This window comes from Microtus pennsylvanicus, chromosome 5 (assembly GCF_037038515.1).
Source record: "Microtus pennsylvanicus isolate mMicPen1 chromosome 5, mMicPen1.hap1, whole genome shotgun sequence".
In the NCBI taxonomy this organism is placed as follows: Eukaryota; Metazoa; Chordata; class Mammalia; order Rodentia; family Cricetidae; genus Microtus; species Microtus pennsylvanicus.
The window spans coordinates 42,142,895-42,165,224 of record NC_134583.1 but is presented as its reverse complement, the minus strand read 5'-3'; the positions used below and the strand labels follow the sequence as shown (position 1 = coordinate 42,165,224).

Sequence of the window (22,330 nt, the reverse complement as noted above, 5' to 3'; positions counted from 1 at the left end):
CAAAAACATTTTGGATATTTATTAAGCCTAAATTTTAAAAGGCTCCAGCCAGGCGCTGGAGGTGCAAAGCCTTTAATCCCAGCACTCAAGAGGCAGGGACAGGCGGATCTCTGTAAGTTCGAGGCCAGCCTGGTCTACAGAACGAGTTCCAGGACTGGTTCCATAGCTACTGAGAAACCCTGCCCCCCCCCAAAAAAAGCACATTATTTTGATAAGCTAGACTTCTAGTTGTCCCCCAAGATAATGAAATCCTCTGCAGAAAAGGTTTGTCGCAGCCTTTCTGTTTGTTTTAGATTTTGTTTTTGAGACAGATCTATGTCTTCCTGGCTGTCCTGGGGCTCACTACAAAGGCCTTGAATTCACAGAGCTCCTAATGCCTCTGCATTCTATAGGATCAAAGGCGTGTACCACAACTGACTAGCCTTTTAATTCTTTAAAAGCAACCATATAATCTTCCTTTTCACAATGTCTCAAACAAGATACCTGAAGACCTAGTAAATACTACTGCTGCAAATTATAAGTAAAAAATATAAAACCTGGGGCTGGAGAGATGGCTCAGCGGTTAAGAGCACTGGCTACTCTTCCAGAGGTCATGAGTTCAATTCCCAGCAACCACATGGTGGCTCACAGCCATCTGTAATGAGATCTGGTGCCCTTTTCTGGCGTGTGGGCATACATGGAGGCAGAATGTTGTATACACAATAAATAAATAAATCTTTTTAAAAATGTAAAACCTTTCAGCAGCTACCAGGGAGCTGACAGTCACATTTTTCAACCGCAAACAGAACTCATCTTAAATGCAGGCTAAGACACAGAAGCAAGTGGGCATGTGTAATTCCAACCCAGCTCACTTGACCGAATGCTTGGCATTAGTGAGAAATACCATGTCCACTTTACACCTGGTGCACACAAGGTGCTATCACTCCACTCTACTAAACAAGAAAAAGACGAGGGAGCAAAACCAGTAGAGTCACGCATTGAGGCATTTGTCTGTAATCCCAGCATTGCAGAGGTAGAGGCATAAGGAACAGGAGTATAAGGCCAGTCTTGGCTTCAAAGGAAGCTCAAGACCAGCCTCAACCCTGTCTCAAAATCAAGTCATTAATATAAAACATGAGTGCTAGAATGCTCAGTGGTGAAATTTGAAATAGAAAAATATTGTTCACGTATTAAACAGAATAAAGCCAGACCTGGTGGTGTATGCCTATACTTCCCGCACTTGGAAGGCTGAAGCAAATTCAAGATCAGCCTGATGTATTCAGAAAGTAATAGGCCAGCCAGGGATACATAGAAAAACTATGTCTAAGGAAAAGCAAAAAAAAAAAAAAAAAAAACCCACATAAATAAGCAAGCAAACAGAATATATTTATTGGAGCAGCCTAGCAAAAGACTGAGCCACAGAGCCTGTCCTGGGAAAACAGTAATAACCTGTCAGCACTTCGGGTTTTTATTTGATAAAATATTCTCCCACAAATCACTGATACTTCAGAACTGTCTTGACTGTTTTCAGATTTCATTCTTTCGAGAATCTGTTTCACAAATTTGATGAGGGGAAAAAGTCTTTCTGAGATCTGTATCAGAATTCCATCAGATGACTGATGCTTAAATGAATCTTTACCGATTGGTGCATAGCTCTACATTAGTTCAAGTCTTCCTTACAGCTTCAGAAAGTTGTTTTTTTAATTCTTCCTATGAAGTTTTGGCACAGCACTTAAGATTTAATCTTGAGTGTCCTTATGAGTTTACTATTGCTCATGTGATTGGAAACATTTCTTAGTTCTATAAACGGTGTTTTCTAGTGTATACAACCAATGTTCATTTTATTATAATTAGCAGCCTTGCCCAACTTTTTTTAGTTTTCACATTTTGTATCTATTCTAAGAACTGTCTAGGTATACAGTCCTCACTGGTATGTGCTTGTTTGCTCTGAAACAGGGCCTGGCTGTGTGGCCAGAGTTACAGTCATTCACCTCCATGCTTAAAAGACCCTTACTGCTTTGTTGTTGTTGTTGTTGTTGTTGTTTAGTATCGTTTCTTTAGACAGGGTTTTTCTGTGTAGCTTTGGACCCTGTCCTGAACTTGCTCTATAGACCAGGCGGGTCTCAAACGCACAGAGATCTGCCTGCCTCTGGCTCCCGAGTGCTGGGACTAAACGTGTTGTGCCACCATGGCCCAGCCCTGTTTTTAAATTATGGGAAATTTTACATATTTTTTTTCCTAATCTTGTACTTTTCCCGTCTTCTGCTATTGAGGAGTGAACCAGTCGGCACTCTTCAGGAGAAGGGAAAGCCCAAGAGAAAAAGAGGATACATAATAGGTCAGTGGTAGACACACAGAGATTTGAGAATATGGTCCATATAACTGGGGGTGCTGACAAGTCTGAGTCTGTAGAGCAGGCTAGCAGACCAGAAACTCAGGTGGCAATTAATGCTGTAACCTTGAAGGAGAATTCCTTGTGGAAGTTTTTATTTTTAGCTTTGTTCTAAGGCCTTTTAAATGACTAAATAAGGCATACTAATTTCATTGAGAGTAATCTCTTTACCTTAAGTACACTGACTGTAAATGTCAACCACATCCTCAAAATTCCTTCACAGCAACACGAAGATGGATGTCTGATTAAATAACTTACTTATTACAGGTTTACCAAGCCATAGCATTGATGGAGGAGGGTCATCTGTCTATGTGTTACTTTCATTGGTTAATAAAGAACCTGCCTTGGCCCTTTGATAGGACAGAAAATTAGGTAGGCAGAGTAAACAGAACAGAATGCTGGGAAGAAGGGAAGTGAGGCAGACGCCATGATTCTTCAACCAGAGACGGATGTAGGCTAGAATCTTTCCTGGTAAGCTACAAAGATTATTAGAAATGGGTTAATAAAGATGTGAGAATTAGCCAATAAGATGCTAGAACTAATGGGCCAGGCAGTATTTAAATGAATACAGTTTCCGTGTAATTATTCTGGGGCTAAGCTAGCCATGTGGGAGCTGAGAGGGATGAAAAGCAGGCCTGCTTGCCTCATCACTACATAGCATAAATCTAACTACCACAAGGGTTACAAGTGTTACAAGTGTCTTGTCATGGCTTTAATGAGAGACCTTCTAAAACATCATCAATACATGAACATGTTTTCTCTGATAAGCTGAGTTTTTGGTCTTTTAAAATACAGTCTCCCTGGTGGCACATGTCTTTAATCCCAGCACTAGGAAGGCAGAGGCAGGAAGATCACTGTGAGTTAGAGGTCAGCCTGATCTACAGAGCTAATTCCAGGACAGCCAGAGTGATTACACAGAGAAACCCTATCTCAAAAAAGAAAGGAAAGAAGGAGGGAGGGAGGGAGGGAGGGAGGGAGGGAGGGAGGGAGGGAGGGAGGGAGGGAGAGAGGGAGAGGAGGAAGGAAGTTAGCTTCCTGACATATCGGTTTCAGCCTCCCTGCCTCAGCCACCTACACTGAAACTGAAGGTATATGCTACCATACCAGCTCTCATAACTTTTTTCAAACACACATTCTGTTGTGTTTTTTTCTAATCTGTTGAGATGAACACTAAAGCTGACAAATTCATTAAGCCAGGTGTAGTGGTGCACACTTGTAGTCCTAGTACTCAAGAGGTAGAAATAGTAGGAAAAATTGAGTTTGAGGCCACACAGGCTACAGTGAATTCAAAGCTGCCTGGCTATTAAAAAAAAAAAAAACAAAAAAACCCCTGTCTCAAACAGTAAGACCCATACCATACACGGGTATGGGGAAGTAGGAGGAAGAGTATACACAAGTTAGGATATAAAATCAGGGTCTCATACCTACTAGGCATACATAGTACAAGTGAGCTACACCTAGCCTTACTCCCTTTGTTACATACAACAATCGTTGTTATGTAATTTGGTGATCATCCTCCCCCTCCCCTTTTTTAAGTTTAGTTTTTCGAGACAGGGTTCCTACAGTCCTGGAACTAGCTCTGTGGCCCAGGCTGGCCTCGAACTCACTGAGATCTGCCTGCCTTTGCCTCCTAAGTGCTGGGATTAAAGTTGTGTACCACCACTGCCTGGCTATAATTTAGTAATTTTCAGAACTAATTTACTTTAATGTTTTACAGGTAATTTTACTTCACTTTAGTTCCCAAACACAAACAGGGAGATCAGAAGAAAGTCTCAACAGTTAACTGTGAAATTTTCCAAGCACAAAACAAAATAATTTTGCATTTCACACCCATATAGTCACTACCTGAGTTCTGCCATAACACTTCATAATACTGGCTTTATCACATATATCTCTCTAGCCATCCATTCATCCATTTTACTTTTGGTGCAAAGTGTAACAAATTAGTGTAACACTACAAACACTTGCTCCTAAATATTAGCATCCAGTCCAATGTTTTCTTAGCCTATCATAAGTATACCAATATTGCGTACAAATTATTGTACCTTTGATAATCGTATAGCTATATACTTAAATACCAGTCAAGATATAGGATGGTAAAATTCCAAACAGTTCCCTTATGGCACTCCCTAATCAAGTAATCAAGTCCCACCTTTACCCTCCAGAGGAAACCATAGTATGTTCTTTGTTAAAAGAGGGAGGGAGGGAGGGGTTCACAAATAGCTAAGGCAAGCCTCAAATCAACAATTATGCCTCAGCCTGAATCCTACGATTACAGACATGTACCAATACAAATGGCACTAATTTATTTTCCATCAAAAACTAGTTTGGGACCAGCAAGAAAGCTCAGTGGTAAGAGCTCAGTCCCACCTGACAACCAGAGTTGGGACCCACTAGTTCCACATGGTTGAAGGGGAGAATTGACTCCCTTGGGTTGTCATTTGACTTCTATATGCATACTATCATGTGTTATATCACGTTATGTATACACGATAAAAACAAATAAATGTGGGGGCTCGAAAGATGGCTCAGCAGTCCAAGTGTTTGCTGAGCAAGTGTAAGGACCAGAGTTTGGATCTCCAGAAAACCATATAAAGGGGAGAGGCAAGGCAGATCCCTGGAATTCTAGACCTAGAAGGCAGAGATAAAAGATCCCTAGAGCACACTGGCTTAGGAGACAAACAACATCAGCCAGCTCTAGGTTTGACTGAGAGACCGTCTTAAAGAATAAGGCAGAAGAACAATTAAGGATGGTTCCCACATGCATGCTACACATGTACATGTCCACATATCCTCATCCTCAAATACACATGCACATTATACACAAAAATTAGAAAAAATAAACAAGTAAACATAATTTACTTTTAGTAACTATTAGCCCAGCATGGTAGCACACACCTGAAACCCCCATAATTGGAAGATAGACTCAGGATGGCCACAAGTTCAAGATCAGTTGGATTTAAGAAGGAAAGAAGAAAGGAACTCACTTCACTAGAAAGAAAGAAAATAACTTCACTAATATAATTATATGCCAAAGGTTAAATTTCAGCAGTAGCTGCTATAAATACCTAAGAACATGACATTTAATAGGCATGCAGTAAAACATTTACCAATATTATTAGGTCACTCAATTTCAATCTGGACAGTAGGTAATATTCACCCAGTTCAAAATTCAAAACACAGAGAAAAAGATATACAACAGAATCTCTGCTGACTGCCCCCACCTTCTAGCCATCAGAGAAAAAGACAAGTATCGATAAAATATAATCCAGGGCACATAAATACTCCAATGGTTTTCTTGTAACCACAGACATAGTATTTTTTTTTTTGACTATAGGGTCTTTATTGCAAATAAAATATGAGGTATGAGAAGCTGGCCAGAAGCTGGAAGGGGTAATCCCTTGCTAGGTCACCAGCCCATCTGAAGTTGAAAGGGCCCTTCTATAAGAATACTTTCTGTCTCTCTCTCTCTCTCTCTCTTTTTTTTTTTTTTCAAGCCTAGTTTCTCTGTGTAACAGCTCTGGCTGGAGACCAGGCTGGCCTCAAACTCACAGAGATCCGCCTGACTCTGCCTCCCAAGTGGTGAAATTAAAGGCGTGGGCCACCCACTGCCCAGCTAGTGATACTTTTTCATAATACCAAAATTTAAATTTTGTTTTGAATTGAGATTATTTTATTTCAAAGCTTACAAAACAAAAAACATCTGGGTGACAAGATTCATTCGTGGAGGCAAAATACCAATGTACATAAAACAAAATTTTTAGCCGGGCGGTGGTGGCGCACGCCTTTAATCCCAGCACTTGGGAGGCAAAGGCGGGCGGATCTCTGTGAGTTCAAGGCCAGCCTGGTCTACAAGAGCTAGTTCCAGGACAGGCTCCAAAACCACAGAGAAACCCTGTCTCGAAAAACCAAAAAAAAAAAAAATTTAAAAATTAAAAAAATTTTAAAAAACAGGGGGTGGAACATAGGCGAGTGCCCAGCACACTTTTTTTCTCCTTCTGCCTTGTTAGTCCCTGGGATCAAACTCAGGCGGTCAGGCAAAGAAAAAAATAAATAAATACAAAAGAGTAAAATAGATGTGCACAGGTGCCTGGCAATGATGGCACACGCCTTTAACCCCAGCACTCGGGGGCCGAGGCAGGCCGCTCTCTGAGTTTGAGACCAGCCTGGACTACAGAACAAACAGAACAAGTTCAAGGACAGCACTGGCGGGGGGTGGGTACTACATAGAGAAACTCTGTGTGGGGAGTAAAACAGGCTAGGAATGGTAGCAAATGTCTGCAAGCCCGAGCATTCAAGAGGTAAAGAGAGGAAATCATTGCAAGCCTAGCATTCAAGAGGTAAAGTGAGGAAATCACTGCAAGCCTAGCATTCAAGAGGTAAAGTGAGGAAATCACTGCAAGCCTGGCCTCATATACATCCCAAGTACCAGGCTGGCCAGGGCTATATAAGATGCTGTCTTAAAACAACAACAAAAAGTAAAGTATGTTTGTTCACTATTGACAGTAAATTTCAACAGGAAATGCATCAGTATGAAATCTCCCCAAAGAATGAAATGTCCTTGATTAACAAATGAGTTCCCCGTCCTTTCATACTTCACTCCCAACATGCGTGCTCTGAAAGAAATGAGAAGGGAGGACAGCAAAGGAAGGCTGTCATAATTGGCCTCCTCCCCCAAATTCCAGAAGATAAGAAGGGAATGTGGTGGGAACCTGTTACGTCTAGCATAAAATTCTTCTATTTACATCTCATTATATCTTATGTTTGCCCTTTAGTTTCTTTTAAAATCATAAAAACTTCATCTGTATAAATGGGGCATGGTGTGCAGGCTTATAAAGCCAGCACTAGGGAAGCAGAGGTCAAGGTCAACATCTTTAACTACACAGGGAGTCCCCAGGCTGTCCTGGACTTGGGAGAGTTGGTCAGGAATGGAACTAAAGTCCTTACGACTTGACAGGAAGCAACTACTGAGCTATTTTTGGTTTTTCAAGACAGAGTGTCTCTGTGTAGCAGCGCTAGCTGTCCTGGAACTCGCTCTGTAGACCAGGCTAGCCATAAACTCACAGACTCTGCTCCCAAGTGCTGGAATTAAAGGCGTGCACCACCACCACCTGATAAACACCTTTAGTAATGTGGCAGGATACAAGATCAACTCCAAAAAATCAGTTGCTTTCCTATACACTAAGGATAAGGAAACAGAGAGGGAAATCAGAGAAACATCACCTTTCACGATAGCCACAAATAGCATAAAATATCTTGGGGTAACTCTGACCAAGGAAGTGAAAGATCTATTTGACAAGAACTTTAAGTCTTTGAAGAAAGAATTGAAGAGGACACCAGAAAATGGAAGGATCTCCCTTGCTCTTGGATTGGGAGGATCAACATAGTAAAAATGGCAATTCTACCAAAAGCAATCTATAGATTCAATGCAATCCCCATCAAAATCCCATCAAAATTCTTCACAGATCTGGAGAAGACAATAATCAACTTTATATGGAAAAACAAAAAAAACACAGGATAGCCAAAACAATCTTATACAATAAAGGATCATCTGGAGGCATTACCATCCCTGACTTCAAACTCTATTACAGAGCTACAGTATTGAAAACAGCTTGGTATTGGCATAAAAACAGAGAAGTCGACCAATGGAATCGAATAGAAGACCCTGACTTTAACCCACAAACCTATGAACACCTGATTTTCGATAACGGAGCTAAAAGTATACAATGGAAAAAAGAGAGCATCTTCAACAAATTGTGCTGGCAAAACTGGATGTCAATCTGTGGAAGAATGAAAATAGATCCATATCTATCACCATGCACAAAACTCAAGTCCAAGTGGATTAAAGACCTCAATATCGGGGCTGGAGAGATGGCTCAGTGGTTAAGAGCATTGCCTGCTCTTCCAAAGGTCCTGAGTTCAATTCCCAGCAACCACATGGTGGCTCACAACCATCTGTAAAGAGGTCTGGCGCCCTCTTCTGGCCTGCAGGCATATAGACAGAATATTGTATACATAATAAATAAATAAATATTTAAAAAAAAAATAAAGACCTCAATATCAGTCCGAACACACTGAACCTGATAGAAGAAGTGGGAAGTACCCTACAACAGATGGGCACAGGAGACCACTTCCTACATATAACCCCAGCAGCACAGACATTAAGGGCCTCATTGAATAAATGGGACCTCCTGAGACTGAGAAGCTTCTGTAAAGCAAAGGACACTGTCACCAAGACAGAAAGGCAACCCACTGTCTGGGAGAAGATCTTCACCAACCCCGCAACTGACAAAGGTCTGATCTCCAAAATATATAAAGAACTCAAGAAACTAGACCTTAAAAGGCTAATCAACCCAATTATAAAACGGGGCACTGAGCTGAACAGAGAATTCTCAACAGAAGAAGTTCAAATGGCCAAAAGACACTTAAGGTCATGCTCAACTTCCTTAGCGATCAGGGAAATGCAAATCAAGACAACTTTAAGATACCATCTTACACCTGTCAGAATGGCTAAAATCAAAAACACCAATGATAGCCTTTGCTGGAGAGGTTGTGGAGAAAGGGGTACACTCATCTATTGCTGGTGGGAATACAAACTTGTGCAACCACTTTGGAAAGCAGTGTGGGGATTTCTCAGGAAATTCGGGATCAACCTACCCCTGAACCCAGCAATACCACTCTTGGGAATATACCCAAGAGAGGCCTTATCATACAACAAAAGTATATGCTCTACTATGTTCATAGCAGCATTGTTTGTAATAGCCAGAACCTGGAAACAACCTAGATGCCCTTCAATGGAAGAATGGATGAAGAAAGTATGGAATATATACATATTAGAGTACTACTCAGCAGTAAAAAACAATGACATCTTGAATTTTGCATACAAATGGACGGAAATATAAAATACTATCCTGAGTGAGGTAAGCCAGACCCAAAAAGAGGAACATGGGATGTACTCACTCATATTTGGTTTCTAGCCATAAATAAAGGACATTGAGCCTATAATTCGTGATCCTAGAGAAGCTAAATAAGAAGGAGAACCTAAAGAAAAACATACAGGCATTCTCCTGAATATTAACCTTCATCAGGCGATGAAAGGAGACAGCGACAGAGATCCACTTGGGTTTATAATATCTGAGTAAACTGAAATGCTCCAAAATCCAAAAAATGTTAAGCAGACTCAACTTGCTCAACTTGTATTGGAGGGAAAGAGAGAGAAAAAGAACCAGAAGCCTAAACTGGTGTTTGAGCAGGAAATATTATATTCTATTACTTAAAGTAACTGCTCTGAGAGCTATCTATCAATGTACCGAAGTCACCTGTGCTAATACAGAGCTACTTCTGCATTAGCTTAGGTAAAGAGGGAGGCACTCTGAAAAATAAGATTATCATAAAGTTGTAAGTCAGGATTAAAAGAAAATTAAATTAAAGTTTCTACAGTCCTCATCTCCAAATAAATTCACAGATATTCAAAACCTGAAGATGCATAATGGAGATATATCTACTAGTGTGTTACCACATCACAATACATTTACTATGGAATATTAAAAAGCACACACATAACCTTACACTTTCTAAAGGTTTAAAAATTAAAATATTTATTTAAAATTATATATATAATTTTGTGTTTGAATGTTTTGCCTGAATTTAGTCTGTATACCACATGTATGCTGGGCCTAGAGAGTGCTTAAGAAGGCACAGATCCCCCAGAACAGGAGTTACAAAAGGCTGTGAGCCCCAAAGTGGGTGCAGGAAATAGAACCTGGGTCTTCTATCGATACTCTTAACTGAACAATCATCTCTCCTAGGTAGACCTAGTTTAAAGCTTTCTGTCCAGCATAACTGTATCCATGACAGATTTTTGTTTTATTTCATCTGGTTTCTGAGACAAGAATCTTGCTGTGTAGCCTTAGCTGGCCAGCCCATAGCTCCCTGTGTAAACCAAACTGGCCTCATACTCACAGAAATCCACCTGCCTCAGACTCCTGAGAACTGTATTAAAGGCATGTGCCACCATGCAAAGCTCAAAAGACAGATCTTGACTTCGATCATTTCTAAATAGCTGCTGGCTTATGATAAGTGAACTTTCAAGTCGATCTACCAATCTACTCTCCCCTGCAGGTTCCACAGCAGGCACGTGAAGGTCAGATGACAACTGGTAGCAGTTCTTTCCACACGTGTGTGCCAGGGATCAAACTCCTGCTAACTAGCAAGTAGCTCGACCTACTGAGCCAACTGACAAACCTATAGTGAAGTGGGGTTTGTCTCTTAAGATTTATAGTATGAGAGTCTTGCCTGCATGTGTGTATGTTCACCACAAGCATGCAGTACCGTACCATGGAGGTCAGAAGAGTGTACTGGAGTCACAGATGGCTGGAAGCCATTGTGTGGGTGCTAGAAACCAAAGCTGGGTCCTCTGCAATAGCGACAAGTACTCTTAACAGATAAGTCAACTATCCAGTCCTTGTTTTATTTTCCTAAAATGAGTAACTTGTCTTGCTTATCTGAAGTATTTTATAGGCTTTAGTGAGCTTATGAACAAAATAAAAATCCCATCTTAGGTCTTCCTGTGGAAATGAAACATTTCTGTAAAATGCCCTATTTGGTTCTGTTTTTTAAAGATTTATTTACTTTGCACTAAATAAAAGGAAATGTACATATAGTATATATACATCAGTGTTTTGCCTGGATGTATGGGTATAACATGTATGCAGTGCCCACAGTGGCCAGAGAGGGTGTCAGATCCACTAAACAGAGTTACCAAAGGTTATAATCCAGTGTATGGGTGCTGAGACTAGAACCCAGGCCCTCTGTAATAACAGTAAATGTTCTCACTGAGTCATCTTTCCAACCCCTAGTTTTGCTAACAGTGTGGCCCGGAGTGCCTCCAAGTAGATGTGTTTGTTGGGGGTTTAAACGCTTTTGGTTTGTTTTTAAACTACTCATTATGTCGTCCAGGATGACTGCAAACTTCTGCAATCTCCCAAATGCTTAAAACAAAGATATGTGCTACCATAACCAGATTTTAAAAATGTTTGATTCTTGGGTATTTTGGTACTTGTTTTATTTGAGACAGTGTCTGACTATGTAACCCTAGCTCACCTGGGACTACTCTGTAAACCAAGACGGCCTCAAATTCAGAGAGATCCTCATGCCTCTGCTTCCCAAATAATAGGATTAGAGGCACGGTTCACTATACCATGCCTGGCTTAAAACGTATTCTTGTTTGCTTGTGGGTGTTTTTTGTTTGGTTTTTCATTTTTTTCAAGACAGGGTTTCTCTGCAACTGCCCTGGCTGTCCTAAAATTCACAGCTGGCCTGCCTCTGCCTCCTAAATGCTAGGATTAAAGGTGTAAACCACCAATCCTGGCTTGTTTGTTTTTTGAGACAGGGTCCCTCTACATAGCCCTGACTGTCCTGCAACTCATTACATACACCAGGCTGACCTCACACTCAAGAGATCTGCCTGCTTTCTGCCTCTAAATGCTGAAATTAGCCAGGTGGTAGTGGTACACACTTCTAATCACAACACTTGGGAGGCAGAGGTGTAGTGGTATTTCATTTGTATTTTAATAAAGAAAGCTTGCTTGAAGATCAGAGAGTGAAACAGCCCCACTGGTCAGCCTTACAGACTAGGCAGTAACATATACCTTTAATCCTAATAGTCACACTAGTTGCCATAGAAACCGGGCAGTACATGCCTTTAATCCCAGTACTAGAGAGGAATAAAAAATGGGAGGAAATCACTCTCAGACACAGTCTCATTCTGAGATTCTTGGAGGCAGGATCACCATTTTGGAGTGAGGAAGAGATAAGAGTGGCTGGCTGCTTTGCTTTTCTGAATTCAGGTTAAACCCCAATATCTCTCTGAATTGGTTGAACACCAATATCTATCTCTGAGTTTTTATTAATCGTGCTTCACAGAGGCAGGAGGATCTCAGTGAGTTCAAGCCCAATCTGGTCTACAAAGGGAGTTTCAGGACAGCCAGGACTGTTACACAGAGAAACCCTGTCTCAGGAGGAAAAATAAATCTGGAGAGAACGGTGGCTCTCTGCATCTGAGAGGATCCCCAGCTTTTGGGCTAGAGAGGTGGCTCGGCAGTTAAGAGCACCAGCTGTTCTTCCAGAGGTCCTGAGTTCAGTTCCCAGCAACCACATGGTGGCGGTGCCCAATTCTGGCATGTAGGTATACATGCCAGCAGAACACTGAATTCATAAAGAATAAATTTTGAAAAGTGCTGAGATCAAAGAAATGCACGCCCACCACGCCCAGTGTAAAATGCAGGACACTCGTGGATTTAACTGTCATGCCCAAGAAGGCATAGTATTTCCAGAGGGACTACAGAACTTTTCCTATCACATGAAACTACAAAAAATCTTGAGCCCCTTTGTTTGTTCTGTGTAAGTAGAAGTTTAATTGTGTAGCACAAGCATAGCTACTTTACTCCACAAGAGTGAGACTGCAAACCAAAAGCATCTTTGAACCATCAGACAGAGACTGAGAGACCTAAATGGGTATTTTAGCAGGTAATGGTATATGATACTTACAATTATATGAGAATGAAAAAATAATGCACTGGCTCCTTTAAAATATTCTGCTAATGCCTGGTACACCAGAATCTGCATTTAAATTTTTATTTATTTGGTTGGTTTGTTTTGGTTTTTTGAGACAGGGTCTCACTTGGTAGCATAAATTGGTCTGAAACTTTCTTTGTAGTCCAGGGTGGCCTCAAACTCATAGCAATTCTCCTGCCTCAGCCTCCCACATGCTAGGATTACAGACATACACTACCATGACCAAATACATCTTATATATAATAGAGATAGACTTTATGTCAAAAAGCACAGTAATGGGGCCATGAAAGATGAAGACCTGAGTTAAGATCTCCAGCATACATGTAAAAGTAGGCTGTGGTAGTGCTTGCCTAGAAAACAGCAGACAAGAAGATCCCTGGGGTTTGTTGACCAGCCTGTCGAGCTAACCAGTGGGTTCCAGGCTCAGTGAGACTCTGCATCAAACAATAAGATGGAGAGGGGCTGAAAAGATGGCTCAGTGAATAAAGTTCTTGCCAGGCATGAGGACTAGAGTTCAGTTCCCCAGAACCCACATAAAAAAGCCAAGGCAGCATGGCAGTTTGTCTGTAAACCCAGAGATGGAGGACCCCTGTGGCAAGTTGATATAGACCAGCCTAACTGGTGATCTTGGGGTTCAGCAAGAGAACCTACTTCTCAGCAAATAAAGTAGAAATGATTGAGAAAAATACCTGACAACCACCTCTGGCCTTCACACACACACACACCATACATGCATACACACAAAGTGAATAAGATAGAAAACAACTGAAGAAAATTCCTAACTTCAACCTCTCATCTCCACAGGCACACACTAGGCGGTGGCGTCACACACCTTTAATCTCAGCACTCAGGAGACGGGAGAGCGGGAGGATCTCCGCGAGTTCAAGGTCAGCCTGGTCTACAAATTGAGTTCCAGGACAGCTAGAACTGTTACGTGGAAAAACCCTGTCTCGGAAAAAAAAGAAAAGAATGGCCCCACAGGCTCGCATATGTGAATGCTTAGTCATCAGGGAGTGGCACTACTTGGGAGGAATTAGTGGGTGTGGCCTTGTCATGTACAGCAGGGGAGTGAGCTTTGAGGTTTCGAATAACCAAACCAGATCCGGTGCCTGCCTGCCTGTCTGTGTGTCTCTCTCACACGCAGCTACTTTTCCAGTACCATGTCTGCCCACACGCCACCATGCTCCCCATGTAGTCCATGACTAAACCTCTGAAACAAGCAAACCCAGTTAAATGCTTTCTTTTATAAGAGTTGCCATGATCAGTCAGGCAGTAGTGGTGCATGCCTTTACTCTCGGCACTCAAGAGGCAAAAGCAGGCAGACTGAGACTCTCCTGATCTATAAAACAAGCTTCAGAGTAGAAAGATATCCCATGCTTTGGGATAGGCAGAATTAACATAGCAAAAATGGCAATTTTACCAAAAGCAATCTACAGATTCAATGCAATGCCCATCAAAATCCCAGTAAAATTCTTCAAAGACATTGAAAGAACAGTACTCAACTTCATATGGAAAAGCAAAAAACCCAGGATAGCCAAAACAATCCTGTACAATAAAAGAACTTCTGGAGGCATCACAATCCCTGACTTCAAACTCTGCTACAGTACTGAAAACAGCCTGGTATTGGCATAAGAACAGACAGGAGGACCAATGCAACTGAATAGAAAACCTAGATATCAATCCACACATCTTCGAACACCTGATCTTTGATAAAGAAGCAAAAAAACAAAGGGAAAAAAGAAAGCATATTTAACAAGTGGTGCTGGCATAAATGGATATCAACATGCAAAAGAATGAATAGACCCATATCTATCACCATGCACAAAACTCAAGTCCAAATGGATCAAAACCTCAACATAAAGCCAGCCACACTGAACCTCATAGAAGAGAAAGTGAGAAGTACAGTTGAACACACTGGCACAGGGAACCACTTCCTAAATATAACCCCAGCAGCACAGACACAGAGAGAAACAATTAATAAATGGGACCTCCTGAAACTGAAAAGCTTCTGTAAAGCAAAGGACACGGTCAGCAAGACAAAACAACAGCCTACAGAATGGGAAAAGATCTTCACTAACCCCACAACAGACAGAGGTCTGATCTTCAAAATATACAAAGAACTCAAGAAATTGGACAACAAAAGAACACATAATCCAATAAAAAAAAATGGAGTACAGACCTAAACAGAGAACTTTCAACAGAGGAATCTAAAATGGCTGAAAGACATTTTAGGAAACGCTCAACATTCTTAGTCATCAGAGAAATACAAATCAAAACAACTCTGAGAGTCCATCTTCCACCTGTAAGAATGGCCAAGATAAAAAACACTGATGAAACTTATGCTGGAGAGGTTGTGGGGAAAAGGGAACACTTCTGCATTGCTGGTGGGAATGCAAGCTGGTACAACCCCTTTGGATGTCAGTGTGGCGATTTCTCAAAAAATTAGGAAACAACATTCCTCAAGACCCAGTAATACCACTTTTGGGTAGATAGCCAAAAGATGCTCAATCGTGCCACAAGGATATGTGCTCAAGTTCATAGCAGCTTTGTTTGTCATAGCCAGAACCTCGAAACAATCTAAATGTCCCTTGACCGAAGAAGGGATAAGGAAAATTTGGTACATTTACACAATGGAGAAAAAAAATAACAACAGCTTGAATTTTGCAGGAAAATGGATGGAGCTAGAAACATTATTTTGAGTGTGGTAACCCAGACCCAGAAAGACAATTATCACATGTACTCACTCTTAGGTGGTTTTTAAACAGAAAGCAAAGAAAGCCAGCCTACAAACCAACAATCCCAGAGAACTTAGACAACAATGAGGACACTAAGAGAGACTTACATAGATCTAATCTACATGGGAAGTAGAAAGTAGAAAAAGACAAGATCTCCTAAATTGGGAGCATGGGGACCTTGGGGGAGGGGAGAGGCAGGGAGGGGAGCAGAGAAAAATGTAGAGCTCAAAAAAAAAAAAAATCAGGTTTCAGGACAGCCAAGATTACACAGAGAAACCTGCAATCCCAGGTCCCAGGAAGCAGAAACAGGTGGATTGACTGGTCACAAATTCAAGGTTAATTTAGCCTACAGGGTAAGTTCCAAGTCAGCCCAGGTAAAAACTTACATGAAAATGCAAAAATAAAAAAAAAAATAAAGGAGGAGGAGGAGGAAGAAAACGACAGCTGTATACAAATAATTAGATGTCCTGAGTGGCCAAAGGAAAAAGGATGCATAAAATGCTAAGAATTAAAGCAGAAAAGGAAGTCTACAGCCATTCTATCACAAGGTGTTAGGCCACAGAAAGAGGAACTAATCATGACTACTAAAGAGACTGAAGAAAGGAAAACATGAAGATACTGCTGTGGTAATTAGAATATTGCTATAATGACGCAAAGGAGAGCAGATGAAGTAGAAGGAATTCAAACAGTAGCAACAGCAGGAGCACCAATCAATATCAACTTTAATTTATGTGGCATTTGTATGTACTATCATTTGATCTGCATAACGTCATGAATGAAAGGTATTCTTGTCCCTTTTACAAATGAGAAAACTAAAGTTTAGAAAGGTTAAGTCAATTTTCAAAAGTCAGCATGGCTAATACGTAAGAGTTTGGACAGAAATCCAAGACTGAATGACTCCAGTGTCCAGATTCTTGACCTTAAGCTCGTGCAGTGTGGTACAAACAAAAAGGAGAAACATGAAAGAGGTCCTTAGATGACACCATCAATGAGATCTCTAGATCTCTAGTTACACACTAACTTTTCCTTCCTGAAATCTTTCCAAAAATTGATTACTTCTTTAATCTAGATTTTTATGAAATATCTTAGTACACTTAACAGATGTCTAAAACTGAATTTTTTTTTTTTTTGGTTTTTCGAGACAGGGTTTCTCTGTGGCTTTGGAGCCTGTCCTGGAACTAGCTCTTGTAGACCAGGCTGGTCTCGAACTCACAGAGATCCGCCTGCCTCTGCCTCCCGAGTGCTGGGATTAAAGGCGTGCGCCACCACCGCCCGGCTGAATTTTTAATCATATCAAGCTTTAGTATCTTACAGAGGAATTTTTTAATTCAAAAACTTACTTGTGGAAGCTGTGAATGTATACAAGGCCTTGGGATTCAATGACCAGTGCAACTTAAAACCAACACCTGGGTGCCGGAGAGATGGCTGAGAGGTTAGGAGCACTGGCTGCTCCAGAGGTCCTGAGTTCAATTCCCAGCAAGCACAGGGTGGCTCACTACAATCTATAATGAGATCTGGTGCCCTCTTCTGGCCTGAGGCATACATGCGGGCAGAACACCACATACATAATAAATAAGTAAATCTTAAAAAAAAAAAAAAAAGGCAAATACCTGAACCCCCACCACAAGCCCATATGAAGAAAACAGAACAAAAAGACACAAAAAGAGAAACAAGAAGATGGCTCAGTGGTTAAGTGCACTTTCTAGAACACCTGAATTTAGTTCTCAGTACTCATATCAGGTGACTTACAACTGCCTGCAACTCTAATGCCAGGAGATTCAACACTTTTTCCTAGGCTCCATATGTATCTAACATACACATGGCATATACACACGAAGACATACATGTGTACCTACATATATATATGGGATAAACACACAAAGATACACACATATACACAAAAAAATCTAAACAATTATTTTAAAAGAAAAACAAATTTAGATTTGAAATAATGCTATTTCCAGTCAGAAAATCAACACTGGCTATATTCAAAATGAATGAAAACAGATTAATATGCCTTAGAATTCCTAAAAAGACAGTAGTATGGAAGGAATGTTCATAAAAAGTATCTAAAGTAAGCACGAGGGGGGGAAACTCTTTAAAATCTTCGAGCCATAAACAGCTCAGCTATCTGAAACATACATAATTTTATCCTAACAATATATGGTAATGTTTGTCATGAAACATGTCAGGATCTATGGAAAATAGCCGCCTTATGATTTACAGTTTTAATTCTAATTTGATAACTGTATTTTTGTTTGTTTGTTTGTTTGTTGTTTTTCGAGACAGGGTTTCTCTGTGGTTTTGGAGCCTGTCCTGGAACTAGCTCTTGTAGACCATCTGGCCTCGAACTCACAGAGATTTACCTGCCTCTGCCTTCCAAGTGTTAGGATTAAAGGTGTGCACCACCATCTGACATTGATAATTGTATTTTAAGAATAAGAATTGGGCTGGACAGTGATGGTGCACACCTTTAATCCCCAACACTTGGGAGGTAGAGGCCAGCCTGGTCTATAGAGCAAGTTCCAGGACAGCCAAGGCTGTCACACAGAGAATCCTTGTCTCAAAAAACCAAGAAACTAAATAAATGAATGGAAGGAAGGATGGAAGGAAGGAAGGAAGGAAGGAAGGAAGGAAGGAAGGAAGGAAGGCAGGCAGGCAGGCAGAAAGAAAGGGAGTAAGAATTGGAGCTGCTCTATTTGAATAGGCAAGTCATCTTTTATCCATTACAAAAATAATTGCTGTCAGTTCACACTGCAGGTGACAGGCCAGGCATGGAGGTGCACACCATTGTTTTCCTTAATGACTTATTTAGTTCATGTGCACTGCAGGTGACAGGCCAGGCATGGAGGTGCACACCATTGTTTTCCTTAATGACTTATTTAGTTCATGTGCACTGCAGGTGACAGGCCAGGCATGGAGGTGCACACCATTGTTTTCCTTAATGACTTATTTAGTTCATGTGCACTGCAGGTGACAGGCCAGGCATGGAGGTGCACACCACTGTTTTCCTTAATGACTTATTTAGTTCATGTGCACTGGCGTTTTGTCTGCATATGTCTGTGTGAGGACGTCAGGTCCCCTGAAACTGGAGTTACAATTGTAAGCTGTCATGTGGACACTGGGAATTGAATTCAGGTCTTCTGGAAGAGCAACCAGTGCTCTTAACTTCTGAGCCATCTCTCCAGCCAGATGGTATACACATTTAATCCCAGCACTGGGAGGTAGAGGCAGAAGAATCTCTGTGAGTTCCACCCAGCATGGTCCACACAGTGAGTTCCAGAAAAGCCAGGACTACAACAGAGAATCCTGCCCCATAAAGTAAAAAAGTGGTGGGGGGGGAGTGGTGCTTCCTTTAATAAAATAATTCCTACTTTCTGCTCTTGTTTATAATATCCACTTTTCTTCTTCTTTTTTGAAAAAGAGTTTCCCTTTGTAGCTCAGGCTGGCCCTGAACTTGTGCTCCTCCTACCTCAGCCTCCAGAGAGCTGAGGTTACTGGGATTTCAGATATGTGCCACCATGTCCATCTTACTACGCTCAGTTGTAACATTCATTTTCACAATATGAGTGCAATATCTTATCTAGTAAATTCACAGTTCCCCTGATCATGACTATAAGTTACTTTTTTTTTTTTAATTTTATTTTTCGAGACAGGGTTTCTCCGTAGCTTTTGGTTCCTGTCCTGGAACTAGCTCTTGTAGACCAGGCTGGCCTCGAACTCACAGAGATCCGCCTGCCTCTGCCTCCTGAGTGCTGGGATTAAAGGCGTGCGCCACCACTGCCCAGCGACTATAAGTTACTTTAATAAAATATGACAAATATTTCTCACTGAATTGTGCATCTGGACAAAGTTATACTTGCCATGTTTTAACAGTTAAATTATCTGGGGTGACTGGCTCGTCTCAGATATTAACCATAGTGTCAGCTTTAAAAGCCTGTGTAGAATTGTTAAAGCCAATAAATAACTTACAACTTGGTGAAAAGATGTAAAAGTTTTCAGCTGAGTGATTACAAACTGACTGATAGGCTCTTGAGGCCTTATTTTTCAGTAGTACGTGTACACTGAGGAAAGTTTGCACTGTTGTTAGTTCCAGTTCTAACTTGCAGCTGAGTCAAAAATCTGCAGCCTGAAAGCAGGAAATCCAAAAGGAAATTCCATCATCAGATCCTGGGTCTTGGCAACTCAAAGGTCCTCAGCGGCAGATAGAGCAGCTCTCCAACCCTTTACTGTAATCTTACCTCATATCTTCAAGTAAATCACATTCTGCTTGATGTTTGGCTTGAAGTTTTGTCATCTGCTCACCTTGAATGTTTTTCAGTTCTTGTGTAACTTTCACCTAAAACATAGCATGTATTTATAAAGGCTTTTACTACCATTTGAACAAGAAAAAATACTTAAAGAAGACAATATTTGTTAGAATGTATACTTCTAGTTTTCCTCTCCCTAAAGACTAAAAAATTCATTATTTGCCACCTAGTTTTATTACTTAACTATAACTAATGAAAAAATTAGCCAAAGGATCTAAAACAGGGACGAATAAAAATTCAAAAACATAAAAATTACAGTTTAAAAGAGTGCAAACTGTCATTCTGTCTTCTTTCTTCTCAAAACTACAGGCATTAACTATAGATGGAAGGAACCATACAGTATCTAATACTTAGCAACTGAAATTTACACAATCATGAAATACTATGCATGAGTAAACTACATAATATAAAACCATAATGACTGCAGGAAGGCACACCATCTCAGAATGATGCCCTCCACTCTGACTGCGCATCAAATCACAAGCTCTTTCTCACAAAGGAGACTGAAAAAGTGACCTTCCAGCATATGCAGGGCTTTTAAGCTAACCCAGTAAGCCAGGCCAGGCGGCAGCCCCACTTCACACAGTGAGAACCGCCAAAGCCAGCTGGCTGGAGCCTTCCCGGCCAGGCCGGACCCCGGGGGTTGCAATTGGTTTACGATTCTGGCGGAATCCTGACCACCGGAGCAAAGCTACACGGAGAGATAGGGTACACGTGCAGGCGGAAAGGGTGGGGAATGAGTTAACTGGAGAAATCCAGATTAAGAAAGGTAAAGGAAAGAAAGACGATGAGTGGCAAATCTTTGCCCACGAGGGGAGGCTAACTGTCTCTCCCCACTTCTCAAAGTAGGTATCTAGTATCCCTCTGAAAAACGTAAAAAGACAAGGACACAGGCTTAGCCGTCGGGAAGGTAAAAAAGGGCGGCGCAGCGGGGAAGCTGCTGGCAAGCCCCAGAGCGCCTGTCGCCGCCACCCAGGCCATGCAAACCCCAGCGGTAGAGCTCAAGCCACGCATCGCCAGGTTCTGGCTTTCAAACTGGAAGCTCCACCGATTTCCTGGCCTCTTAGCCAGAGGCGGGGCTGGCCGGGGTGGGGGGGAGCAGGACCAGTCAATCCTTAATTTACTTTCCCTTGGGAAGTGGGAGGGCGGTGACCGTACCAACTTCTTTTCCGCAGCCCCGTGGGAAAAACAGGCCAAATCTTGAGGCTAGACTTGAAACCCCCCGGCAAATGTGCCAATGGGTGGGGTGTCGACAAGCAACTAGAGGGCTCGAACCTGACGCAGACTAAACAAATCCACACAAGGCTCATCTTCAAGGGCTCTGCCGCCTCCCCTCCCTGCAGCCCCAAGAATGCACTTTGCACTGGGCAGCACTGCCATGCAGATAGACACACATATGCATGCCCGAAAACCTCTAGTCAATGTTTAGGGGGGGAGGGAGTGTCCTCCCTAGCGTGGTGGACAAGCACTGGCAGCCCCTCTGTCGGAAAGGGACCTCACACACGCAACCCCCTGCCCGGAACAGGCGGCAACTCAGTGACGAGCCAAGAGGCGAGAGCGGTCACGGCCCCTTGCGGGAAGGGGGAGGGGGCGCAGCGGTCGCCCCGGCCGCGTTCTTTGTACACACCACCACCCCCCAAACCTCCAAAGGCCCCCGCCAGCGGCGCCCTCACCTTCCTCGGCGGCGGCTGCATGATGCTGAAGGGACATCAATTCTCCGCCCACCCCCGACGGCGGCGTTTAAAGGATTGTGAGGGTGAGGGTGAGCAGGGCTGGAGAAAAGGGGGCGGCCCAGTAAGCCAGAGCGCGCGCGCGCTCGCGTGCGCGCGTGTGTGTCTGTGTGTGCGAGTTTGTGTCTGTGTGTGAAAGGAGAGCCTGAGGAGAAGTCGTCCCGGAGACAGCGAGGCAGGCGGACAGCAGCAGCCGGCTCGCAGCGGAGTTTGGAGAGAGGGAGGAGGAGCGCCGGGAAGGCCTGGGGCCCGGGCGGCCCGGGGGGTGTGTGAGGGAAGGAGGCGGGGACGGCCAGGGGGCGGGGGCCGCGAGCGGGGGCGCTGGGGGGCTCGCGGCTCGCCGGGCGGCTGCGGAGGAGCGGCCGCCGTCGTCCGCGCGGCTCGGCTGCACTGGCCGCCGCGGCGCCCCCTCCCACCGGGCAGCCAGGCCCTCGCGGCGTCGGACGCCCCCGCCCGGCCCGGGAAGGAGGAAGGCGGGGCCGCGCGCTCCGCTAGGGCTCCGCCAACCACTCAGGCCGCGGGAATTTCCGGCCCCTGCGCGCGCCACAGCGCCCCGCTCCGGCGGCCGAGGGGAGCGCCGAGAGGGCCACCGCCTGCTTCTGGGCGGGT

The 22,330-nt window shown here is 42.8% G+C and overlaps 1 protein-coding gene across 6 annotated transcripts in view; it reads right to left on the bottom strand.

The window, feature by feature from the left end:
- The window catches only part of Fchsd2 (FCH and double SH3 domains 2), a 216,077-nt gene extending 194,113 nt beyond the window's left edge, over positions 1-21,964 (bottom strand). Inside the window, exons 1-2 of one of the 6 annotated variants that reach the window (XM_075971610.1) lie at positions 21,665-21,964; positions 19,923-20,020 (exon numbers count right to left, since the gene is read on the bottom strand). Coding sequence is in view for 4 of the 6 variants with exons in the window: in XM_075971605.1 (XP_075827720.1) it covers positions 19,923-20,020; positions 21,665-21,685 (119 nt within the window). In the remaining 2 variants the exon portion in view is untranslated. The remainder of the gene's footprint in view (positions 1-19,922; positions 20,021-21,664) is intronic. The other 5 variants (XM_075971605.1, XM_075971607.1, XM_075971606.1 and 2 more) reach the window with 5 other exon arrangements.
- Positions 21,965-22,330: the final 366 nt, after the last annotated feature.